Raw genomic sequence first — 12609 nt, 5'->3', positions numbered from 1 at the left:
CACCATCATCATCGTCATCATCATCATGATGGTACCTGTGGGGGAATAGTATCCCGTCTAGGAAGGCAATATGGCCGCCCCTATCCGTAGTGGCTATGATCACGTGGCTACTGCTTTGCGCCTTCGTCAGTGGGATGGCTGGATGGATGCATGAGTGAATGAATGAATGAAAGAGTGAATGAATGAACGAACAAAGGAATGAACGAGCAAACAAATGAGTAAATGAATAAATAAATGAATGAATGAACGAACGAATGAATGAATGAATGAATGAATGAATGAATGAATGAATGAATGAATGAATGAATGAATGAATGAACGAATGAATGAATGAACGAATGAATGAACGAATGAATGAATGAATGGAATGGTCAGCTCACAATGGCCAGGAGCGAACGGATCGTCAATCGAATTGAGAGCCAGTAACGGAATTTTTATATCTGATATCTGATATATTTCATTTCATAATTATTTTAATTATAATGAATGAACGAATGAATGAATGAACGAACGAACGAATGAATAAATAAACAAATGGATGAATTAATGAACGAACGAATAAATGAATGAACAGATGAAAATATCCCAAAGTTCAATGAATGAATAAATGAATGAACGAATGAATGAACGAATGAATGAATGAACGAACGAACGAATGAATAAATAAACAAATGGATGAATTAATGAACGAACGAATAAATGAATGAACAGATGAAAATATCCCAAAGTTCAATGAATGAATAAATGAATGAACGAATGAATGAACGAATGAATGAATGATGAACGAACGAACAAATGAGTGAATGAAAAAAAGAAAACTATTCCCAAAACTGACTTTGTTATCGATACAGGCCTCTTTATAATATTCGACTTTTTCGTTGTAACCGAAGACCTTGCAGGTGAACCTCTCGTCAAAATCACTAATCGTATGACTCTGATTTGTTAGCGGATGGAAATGCATTGAAGTGAATGAATGAATTGACGGATGAATGAATGAATGAATCAATCAATCAATCAATTAATTAATTAATTAATCAATCAATGACTAATGAGTTAAAACAAACAAGTTAGAGAGTAAAGGGATATAACGGATTGAAAAAAATTATTTAAAATTGTATGGATGAATAACTGAACGGTTGAAAAAATGAATGAATGGGTGAATGAATGATATAAATATAAAAAAATGAATGAATGAATGAATGAATGAATGAATGAATGAATGAATGAAAGAAAAACAAATGAGAAGCATATTGACCTTTCTGAGATGATCAAAGTCAATCTTGCCAGCAAACAATTTTTCGTACCTGCAGATGAAAATGTGTCATTCATCGTTATCACAATCAGGAACAACATTACTCAGCCCTTCAATCATTCTTTCTTTCATTCATTCAATTCCTTTACTCATGTATTCACACATCTCATCACGTGACTGAGAAAATTGTCAAGTTACATAGAAAAGCATTTCAAAAATAATCACACTCGACCATCCATTCATCCATTCGCTAATTCATTTATTCATTTATTCACTCACTCACTCACTCACTCACTCACTCACTCACTCACTCACTCACTCACTCACTCACTTACTCACTCACTCACTCACTCACTCACTCACTCACTCCTTCACTCATTCACTCACCTCATGACAGTACTAATAAGATGATTAGTGAGAACTCTATTAAACAAGAAAGCATTAAGGGGCATCTCCAAGGATTTGGCAGCATCAAAAATATTCCAAGGGGCAGAAACCACAATGGCCGCTTTTAGCGGGCATAAATGGCCCATTCGAGCCGTATAGTTGGTCACTATTAACCTGATGATGATGACGATGATGATGGTGGTGGTAATGATTATGATGATGGTGGTGGTGATGATGATGATGGCAGTGGTGACGATGTTGATGATGATAACTCTGGCTATAATCCTAATAAAGCTATCATTATTAAAATGCTGCACTCATAGACTCGGTGTATGAATTGGAAAATTTAACCACCATCGTCTTCGCCATCATAACTATCATCACCATCATCATCATCACCACCATCATCATCATCATAGCCATCATCACCATCGTCATCATCACAACTATTGCAATCATAGTCGTCGTTACCATCATCATCACCTTCATCATCTTCCTCATCATCATCATCAAGAACGCCACGATCACTATCATAACCTCACCCTCCGAGGGACACGCCGACCGCCATGACACTGGAATTGGGGAATTTCCAGGAAACGTGGGTGACGACCTCGTGAAGGTCATTCGTGTAAGTGGCACAGTACGTCTTCGGAGTCTGATGATGATGATGGAGATGGCGGAGAAGATGGAGATGGTGGTGGAGATATATTATATTATTATATTATATTATTATTATGATGATGATGATGATTATTTATATTATTATTTTTATTATTATTATTATTATGGTGGTGATGATGAATGATCATGACGACGATGAAGATAAGTAGGAGAATGATAACGATGATGATGATGACGAGGATGACGGTGATGCTGATGGTGAATCTAAACAGACAGACAGACAGACAGACAAACAGACGAAGACATGGAATTAATTTAATTAATTTTTAATTTAAAATGCTCCAAATATATCATACATTGGTTCAACCCAATATTCGGACAAAAATAGTGAGAGAAAATGGATAGAAGAGAGAAAGAGAGACAAAGAGCTGTTGTGAGAGATTTTGAGAGAGAGAGAGATAGATAAATAGAAAGATAGAGAGAAAGAAAGAAAAAAAGAGAGAGGAGAAAGAGAGGAAGAGAGAGAGAAAGCGAGAGATGAACTAATATTAGAATTGTTTGGTTTTTAACTGTGAACTGTTTATGCCAGCTCCATCAATATTTTTTCATTCAATTTATTTTCTATTTTTTTTTAAGTTTAAATTCAAATAAATTAAGGAAGATAGAGAGAGAGAGAGAGAGAGAGAGAGAGAGAGAGAGAGAGAGAGAGAGAGAGGGAGAGAGAGAGAGGGAGAGAGAGAGAGAGGGAGGGAGAGAGAGAGAGAGAGGGAGGGAGAGAGAGGGAGGGAGAGAGAGAGCAAAAGAGCAGAGCCAGAACAATTATACAACAGATCAGCATTGTAATAAATTAAAGCTACTCTTGAATGTAAGACACACAGTAAGGGATGGTTCCATAAAATGAACCCTGCTACATAGTTATTAACCTTCTTTCCTGCACGCACACACACACACTCACACACACACGCCTGCGCATATATATATATATATATATATATATATATATATATATATATATATATATATATATATACACACACACATACACACACAAACATATACATACACAGACAGACACACATTACATACATATTAAATAATGGGTTTTCTAACAAATTTCATAAATTCTATTTGCTATAAGTATTATTTTACCTTTAATTCAACACCACCATTCTCTCTATTATTGAAGACCACACATCTGTTTTCAATTAATATATTAATATGAGAGATAGAGAGAGAGAGAGAGAGAGAGAGAGAGAGAGAGAGAGAGAGAGAGAGAGAGAGAGAGAGAGAGAGAGAGAGAGGGAGAGAAAAAAAAAGAGAGAGCGAGAGAGAGAAAAAGAGAGAAAGAATGAGTGAGAATAAGATTAAGAAAATAAAATAAATCAAATAGAAAAAGAGATTGAGAAAGAAGGAAAGCCAGAAATACTAAAAAAAAAATACTACTACTACTGACTGCTGCTACTGCCACTACTACTACTGCCACTACTACTACTACTACTACTACTACAACAACAACAACTACTACTACTACTACATTACTACTAATCTTACTACTAATAGCTATAGTAATAAACACAGACCTGTATTTCATATGATAACATTCATTGACAAGATGAAGAACATAGCTCTCTTTGCTAGTACCTTATTTTAAGAGTGAGTGTTGATATTTTTAATGTTCATCATCATAATCATCATTATTTATCACCATCATCATCATCACAATCATCATCATTATTATTATTATCAACTGACCTATTAACCCAGGTAGAATGATGATAGTCGGTCGATCTGATAACCCCTCGTTGTGATTGGCCGGCTCGAGAAAATGAACCGACCAATCAAGAGCCACCACACCACCGTCTGGCAAACTTAGTAACTCTCTAATAGAAAATAAATAGATATATGGATAGACAAATGAATGAAAAAATGAATAAATAAAATAAATGAATGAGTGAATGAATAAAAAATGAAATACCTGTTATAAATGATATTAGTACACCTATTGAACAAACTCCTAATAATCGTCTGACACCTCGCTTCAATGCACCAGATAGTGGGGTAAAATTTCTCAGTCAAAACAGGTATGTGCAGTTCCACAAATTTCATAAATTTATCATTGCAATGCAATTGCGGCCTCTAGTAGAAAAATTAGCATGGATGGATTGTGATGGTAAAATTTGCTTTATATTATAAATAAATAATTGAATAATCTATTAATTGGTTGAAAATCACTAAACATTATTATAGTTATCAGTTATATAATAAAATATAATGCCACGTTTGATAAGCAAAAAATCTCTTCAGAGTGATCTTATTTCAATTAAATTTGTTTTAAAGAGTAAGGTATTAAAGGCTTTTTCAAATGATGTAAAATTAATTAAGGTACAACAAAAAGATTTCAAAATTGTAGGCATAGATAGAGAATAGACACTACAAAAAAAAGAATCAACTTCAATTTCAATCTGAAATTCAACATTCAACAAAACTGAACATAGGCTCTCATTTACATTTATTAATGAATGTATGCAAATGAAACATGCATACAATTTTACCAATAAATAATCATAAAACTAATTTAATAAAATTAATTTCAATTTAATTTAATACCTTAACAACCCAGCCTAAATAATACAAAATGTAGGCACCAGCACAGGAAAAAAACAGTGATCTATAAAATGAATAATTCTCATCATAAGAAGATGATTCCATGATATAGTGGCGTTGAAACAATTGAATTATTTTGTAATTTTAAATAATTTAATAGAACTAGTTTATTAAAAATAAATTTAAAATGCATAAATTTAAAAACTTATTCCCTAAATTAAAATGCAGAGACGTCTGATACGTTAGAATGAATAGACGGATACACACAAAATTATGGAAAACCAGTGAAAAACTAAATCTTGGAAAAGCTCAGCAAACATTGAGGGATTGTTGATAAATGGCGTAGAAATTTGTTCCTCAAAGTTTCAAGTCGTATTAAACATTAAAAATTATTTACAGAAATGTATAATACTTACATATATTTTTATTTTTGGTGCCTCTCAAGCCCATTCTCAAGATATCGAAGAAAGATCTGCGTTGGAGTGGAAACTCTCGTTGCTTGTTTTTCCCCGACGTGATATAACAACAACCGGCAATGCAACCTCATCCATCACGTTCGCCAGCACACGCTGCGACGATCGGGTGGGAAAGTATTGTCGGATTGAAAATCCTAGCAATTGAAAAGACTAATAAATAAAACACCACGAAATAAGGAGTTGATTTGTGCGGGCTTTATAAGAAACTGCGATAACTATTCTGATAGGTATTCGGGCTGCTGATGAGTCCCCGGTAGGGACGAAACACGTGTCCAGCCTGTCCAAACGAATACTATTCTTTTCTTTTTCCGCTCACTGCTCTTCTGGTTCAGTGTTCTAGTTCTTGTATCCTCTGCTCTTTCTGCGACCACGAGCTCTTTCAAATTTTCTTCCCTTAGCTCTGACATAAGGCTTGGTGTGGCTGTGTGGCACTCCAGGAGCCAATCCAAAGTGTCTGTAAGCTTTCCTTGCCTTTCTTTAACCTTGCAAAAAAAACAGTATTTTGGCCTTTTGAAGCCTTCAATGCCAATTGATCAAATGTAAGGATCTCACCGCCGGCTTTTAAGATTCTAGTACGGGCTGTGTCAGTGACACGAAGTGCAACTAACTTCAACTTCGGAACAGTGTACAATCTCTCGTCATCTGTAACAGTGCCAACAACTACAGCCAACTTATTTTCACGGCCTTGTTTTTTCATGTGGCGTGACAATCTTGACAGAGAGAGAGGTGGCTTGTTGGTGCTCGACTCATGATCAGACGCTTGAAGACAATTTGATTGAATTTGGCATTTGTCCTTCTTGCCAAAAATTTGTACAACTTGACTAAATATCGTAAGTAAATATCGTCAGTCTTGGGTTCCTTACGGTGAACCTTCCTGTCATGTTTGTGACAAATGTCGATACCCATTGCTGATGATTACCGAAAAACCCGGGCAATGCAATTAGACAAAGAGAAGTTTGACCGTAAAATGTCGCAAGAAGAAGGGCTGTTGTCTTTGTGTTGAAGCTATGTATAGTAAGTCGTCACATGCTTAGATTAGGGGTGTGCGGTTCAACAGTATAAAGTTGTATAGAGTTATATAGGGTAATATGAAGTTATATTGAGTTGTATAGAGTTATACAAAGTTTTACAGGGTTATATAAAGTTATTTAAGTTTAAAGAAATATAGATTATATTAATTTATATAGAGTTATGTAGAGTTATATAGAATTATAAAGAGTTATATATGATTATAGTAAGTTTTATAGAGTGAGAACATAAAGGCAATCGTAAATCGAGGCTTTTAGTCATGGATATATATAATATATATATTATATCCATGCTTTTAGTACTTAGAAAATAAATTAGGCTGTGACTTAGACATAAATGTGCAAATTTTATATAATATTTTTTTATATGAAATGAATAAAATTACTTAATCATGAAAAAATAAAAATTGAGATTAATTAATTGGAAAAAATGAGTAATTTAATCATGATTAATTCCAGATTTTAAATAGGCGTTTCTAAGAATTCGCGTGACCTTTACCTAACGTCATAAATGGCTAAATTAATTATTTTCCCATAATACGGATGTAAAATTATATTTTAAAATAATTTTTTATTAAAGTTCTTTTTTTGATAAATTGAATTAAACATTTTAAACGAGTAAATTTTTTGAATGAGTTTTTAGGATTTTAGCTAGATTTTTTTAACTTGCCAGTAGAGTAGAGTAAATTATTAGTTAAAAAATTGAATTAGGGAGGAACTGACAGAACTGTGCAATAATTCAGTCAGTATTTTATTTAAGGAAAATAATTTTTTAATTCTCACATTTTATGCCAGAATGTTTTTAAACTTTTTAATCCGTTTTATTTTTTTTCATTATTTTTTAAATTTTTTTTAATTTAATTTTTTTTACTAGCAATTGCTATCAATTTTTACTTAATTTCTCTATTGACACTTTTATATTTAATTAATTTTATCTTATTTATAAATTATTTTTAATTTATTTAATTATTAAAAATTGAAAAAAAATGAGCCATTTTTCTTTGACACACACACACAGACAAATTGTCAAGTTTTTGAAAAAAAATCATGTCTACCCAAGGTTTTTATTATTATTTATTGTTCAGCCTATATAATAATTATAAATAATAATTATAAATAATAATTGTTAATATTATAATAAAAACCATATAATATTTTCCATATAGTCCAAAATTCACCAAGAAGCATTAGCAAGTTTGCAACTGTAAGTTCTTCCATTCATTAATCACTAACATCATCATCACCATCGTCTTCATTATCATTATCATCACGACTTTCCTAATTCTTAATCATCATTATCATGATCGTAGCCCCCGGCCAGTTTGTGTAAATTATGCAACAAGAGGGTTTATGAAATGGAGAAGATCACAGCCGACCAGCTCGTTTTCCATAAGTCTTGCTTTAAATGCACTCATTGTTCTAGGGTTTTAAGGTTCTTTATTTTATTTCAAAATTGTTTGTCAGCAATAGTTTTTTGTTTGCATATATTACAATATTATCATTGTTCCATGTTTTGGGTTAATAATTATTACTATTTTTATTAATTATAATAATAATTATTTTTTAATTATAGCTTAGGAAATTATTCAGCCATAAGGGGCCAGTACTACTGCAAGCCTCATTTTATATCTCTCTTCAAAGTCAAAGGTCATTATTATTATTATTATTATTTATTATTATTATTAATAATATTTTTCATATTATTTACGATTGATAATGATGATAATTAAATATTATCTTCTCAGGAAATTATGAAGAAGGGTTTGGGGCTGATAAAAAAGGTTAGGGTTGTGTGTGTGTGTGTGTGTGTTTTTTCTGTTTGTGAGTGTGTGTTTGTGAGTGTGTGGGTAAGTGTGTGCGTGTGATTGTGTGTGTCCGTATGTGTGTTAGTATTAGTATAATAATAATATTATTATTTAGCTATTTATATATTACAGCTAGCATTCTTGGACCAGTGTCACACGCAAAGTAAGTGATGGTGACGATGATGTTAGTGATGATGATATTGATACAGATGATGATGTTGATGATAGTGATGGTGATATTGATACAGATGATGATGGTGAGAATGATGGTGAGGATGGTGGTGATGTTGATAATTATGTTTATACAGTTAATTAATTGGAGGATCATTCTGATATCATTACACTCATAAAAAATAGCACCAATAAACCCAATAATTACTTCAATCTTTCAACAAGGGCATCAGGCGCTGATGATCAGGTATAATTATTCTAACAACAATAATAATAACAATAATTATAACTATAATAATAACAACAATAATAATAATAAATTAATTAATTTAGTATTATGATTTAAGCTCACATATTTTCTCCGATTGCTGTTGCATGTTAGATCTCGTTCGATTGTTATTATCATCGTTATTATTATTGTTATTATTGTTGTTATTATTATTATTTTTTCTCCCCAATTAACCGCCCCTATAAATGTCAGGAGGGCTTAATAGAGAAGATTGATAATAATAATAATGATAATAATAATAATAATAATAATAATAATAATAATAATAATAATAATAATGCTAATACTACTGCTGTCGCTAATAGCAGTATGAATATCTTTGAAGCTGATGATGATGATGATGTTAACAAGAATAATAATAATAATTGTTATTATGATGATGATATTAATATCTCTAACAATGTTTTAAACAACGTGAGAATTAACGAAAATTCGGTACCTACTACTACTACTACTACTACTACTACTACTACTACTACTACTACTACTACTACTACTACTACTACTGTTGTTGCTGCTGCTGCTACTACTACTACTGCTACTACTACTGCTACTACTACTGCTACTGATAATAATAAAATCCCAAATGATGCAGCTACCGATGATGAGGATGAGGATGATGATCGAGATGTGTTTTATGATGAAATCTCTAGGAATAAAATTAGTTTTAATAATAATAATAAAAGTGATAATAATAATAATAATAAAAGTATTAATAATAATTTTAAAGATAATAACGACGATGATGATGAGGATAAAAGCAGCAAAGTTTATAGCGTAATGAGATCCATTCTGTTGTTCTCAAATTACAACAACAATAATAATATAATTAATAATAATATTAATGTAATTAATAATAATAATAATAATATAATTAGAAATAATAAAAACAACAGCAAAATCAAAAGATTTAGTTACATTAGTAACAGCAAGAACATCAATAATAATAATAATAATAAATTCAAGAGAAACTCTAGCTATGACGCTGACGTCAATAGGAATAATAATAATAACGCTACCATTATCGCTGCTTCTACGGCTTCTGTTGCTACTGCTGCTACTATTGTTGCTACTACTACAAGTACTGCTACTGCTGCTACTACAAGTACTGCTGCTACTACTACCACTACTGTTGATAATGATTGTAATAATAATAATAATAATAATAACAATAATAATAATAATAAAAGTAATAATAATAATGTAGATGATGGTATCAGTAACTTGACTAGGAGCGACGACGTTAAGACTAAATTTGTGATGAGGTTTGCTTCGAACCAGCAACAACAACAACTTCAAAAACGTCATTTTAAACAACAACTGCAACAACCTCCTCCTCATCATCATCATCATCAACCTCTGATTAAGGTTAGATCAAACAGCGTTAATGATAGTAAATTGTTCTTCGAAAGACTAGCCGGTAGCACTACTACTACTACTATTACTACTAATACTACTACTACTACTACAGCTGCCTCTGCAGCTACTACTGCTACTTCTAAAACTTATACTACAGCCACTAGTACTGCTAATTATATTAAGAACCCTAATGTTCTTATCGCTAAAGATACGGTCGACAATAGGAACAAAGACATTAAAAACATCAATAACAAAGTCATCAACAACAAAGACATCAATATAAAAGACGTCAACAACAAAGACAGCAAAGACAACAACAACAAAGACATCAACAACAAAGACACCAACAACAAAGACGTCAAAAACAAAAGCATAATCACCAGCAATGATGAAGATCTCAGAAGCAACAACAAAGACACACAAAACTACAACAACAAAGACATCAAAAACAGCAACAAAGACATCAAAAACAACAACAAAGTCACCAAAAACAGCAACAAAGATATCGAAAACAGCAACAAAGATATCGAAAACAACATCCCTATCGACGAAAATACCAAAGACAATAAGAACAACAACATCAAAAACAACAATAAAAACATAAACAACAACAATAATACTAACAGAATTAACGACTACAACAACATCAACTACAACAACAACCAAAATATTAATAATTATGATGATAGTTATTTCCCCACCAAGGGTTCCACAAAACTATTGCTAGCCATCTTCACAGAAATGATTAATCATAATAACAACAACAACAAAAACAACAACAACAACAATAATAATAACAATAACACTAATAACAGCCGCAACAATAGCAACGACAATAATAACGTTTATAACACAGTGAGTCAGTTCTTCTTAAATGGTTCATTCATTTATTTAATAGTTAGTCACATCATTCTATAGCTTTTTTTCATTAAGTTAATTCCATGAATAAATAAATTTGTGAATGAATGGATGAATGAATGAATGAATGAATGAATGAATGAATGAATGAATGAATGAATGAATGAATGAATGAATGGATAGGCAGCTGAATAAATTAATATTTAGTAAATGATGAATGATTTAGTAATAGAGAAAACTAGAGTAGAAAATGAAAGAGTGAGAGAGGAGAGAGAGAGAGAAAGAATATAATGAAAATAATCATAATTATAATTATATTCATAATTATAACATGAAATCATTATCAATTCTTCTCTTTGCAGACAGATTTTCATGCAAAAGCTAACTATCTCACAATGTAGCAGTAGCAACATCTAGAGACTTTATTATTGTTATTATTATTTATTATTTATTATTATTTATTATTATTATTAATTATGCTTCTTTTTATATATTTGTTTGTTTAGTTTTTATTCCTCGCTTACTTTGCTTTTTATCTTGCGTAGGTTTGATTGGCTAGAAATTTAGATAGTTTTTTTTAATTTCGTTCGTTTATTCGTTTATTCATTCTCATATTCATTTATTCATTCATTCATTTATTGACTCATTTTTTCATTCATTCATTTATTGACACATTCTTTCATTCGCTTAGCTATTTATCTTTTTTACATGTTTATAAAACTCGTACCTACATATAATTCATAGTATAATTTCCTTATAATTACAATGCATGGATCCGTGCATGTTTTTAATTACGCGCTCCATAATTCATAACTTAATACATCTTAATTCATTTTTTTGTAATATCTGTTACGCTATTACTCTCTCTTTTCTCTTTCTCTCTCTCTCTTCTTTCTCTCTCTTTCTTTCTCTCTTTCCCTTTACCTCTTTATCTCTCTCTCTTTCTCTTTCTTTCTCTCTCTCTCTCTCTCTCTCTCTCTCTCTCTCTCTCTCTCTCTCTCTCTCTTATTCTTTCTTTCTGCTTACCATCTCCAATTCAACAACATTGCTAATTCAGCCTAACAATCACTCCAAACAGAAGGCAGCCGTTGATAAATCTCACGCTGGAGCTATGGCGGTAGCTACAGCAGCTACTGCTGAAGCCGGTCATCATGGGATAAACATTGAGAAGCAAAAGCTATTGTTTGAAGGGATGCAACAACAACATCAACAGCAGCAACAACAACAACAACAACAGCCACACCGACTTAAACAAGCGAAGCCTCAAAATGTCATCGCTGAAGATGGCGACACAAAACAAACAATTGATGACGTCGACGGCCACAGAAGCGGCGTAAAGACCAAACAACAGCCGCAGAAGCAACTGCACCAGGAACAACAAAACCATGACGATGATGCTAATGATAAGGACGACGACAACGGTGTCCATGTGGATGGTCATAAGGGTGACGATGAAGTAGATGACGATGATGATGATAATAATAATAATAATAATAATAATAGCGGTATCAAAGCTGATGAGGCCGACGCTGATGCATTTGCTAAATTTGAAAAAGTTAATCTAGACGAAAATCAAACGAAAGAGAATAATAATAATGATAATAATGATGATGGTGATGATGATGATGGTGTTGGTAATGATGATGATGATGATGATGATGGCGGTAAAAAATAGATGAATAACTAAGTGCGCTCACATTACGTTTTAATCACCTTGATGGCTCGAATGTTTTGTTTAGTGTTTTGTCTATGATTCAAG

At 32.0% G+C, this 12609-nt stretch overlaps 3 protein-coding genes across 3 annotated transcripts in view; 1 reads left to right on the top strand and 2 right to left on the bottom strand.

The window, feature by feature from the left end:
* Positions 1–4969, bottom strand: part of HELRODRAFT_182167 (hypothetical protein) — a gene marked incomplete at both ends in the record, with an annotated part of 8484 nt that extends 3515 nt beyond the window's left edge. Inside the window, 10 exons of the mRNA XM_009032467.1 lie at positions 381–447; positions 836–934; positions 1256–1304; positions 1640–1813; positions 2182–2294; positions 3410–3455; positions 3841–3901; positions 4013–4140; positions 4236–4396; positions 4868–4969. Coding sequence (XP_009030715.1) covers positions 381–447; positions 836–934; positions 1256–1304; positions 1640–1813; positions 2182–2294; positions 3410–3455; positions 3841–3901; positions 4013–4140; positions 4236–4396; positions 4868–4969 — 1000 coding nt within the window. The remainder of the gene's footprint in view (positions 1–380; positions 448–835; positions 935–1255; positions 1305–1639; positions 1814–2181; positions 2295–3409; positions 3456–3840; positions 3902–4012; positions 4141–4235; positions 4397–4867) is intronic.
* Positions 4970–6033: 1064 nt separating this feature from the next.
* HELRODRAFT_90362 (hypothetical protein) lies at positions 6034–6246 on the bottom strand (the record flags this gene model as incomplete). The annotated part of the gene is made up of 1 exon (XM_009032436.1): positions 6034–6246. The coding sequence occupies one exon, from the start codon at positions 6244–6246 to the stop codon at positions 6034–6036; it is 213 nt and encodes a 70-aa protein (XP_009030684.1).
* A 1432-nt stretch (positions 6247–7678) lies between these two features.
* On the top strand, positions 7679–8023 carry HELRODRAFT_147803 (hypothetical protein; the record flags this gene model as incomplete). Its single annotated transcript, XM_009032466.1, has 2 exons — positions 7679–7800; positions 7942–8023. Coding segments are annotated over 2 exons (204 nt in total), but the record flags the coding sequence as incomplete, so codon positions are not given.
* Between the last annotated feature and the right edge of the window lie 4586 nt (positions 8024–12609).

This window comes from Helobdella robusta, assembly GCF_000326865.2.
Source record: "Helobdella robusta unplaced genomic scaffold HELROscaffold_81, whole genome shotgun sequence".
In the NCBI taxonomy this organism is placed as follows: Eukaryota; Metazoa; Annelida; class Clitellata; order Rhynchobdellida; family Glossiphoniidae; genus Helobdella; species Helobdella robusta.
This window is presented reverse-complemented; position numbering and strand designations above follow the sequence as displayed.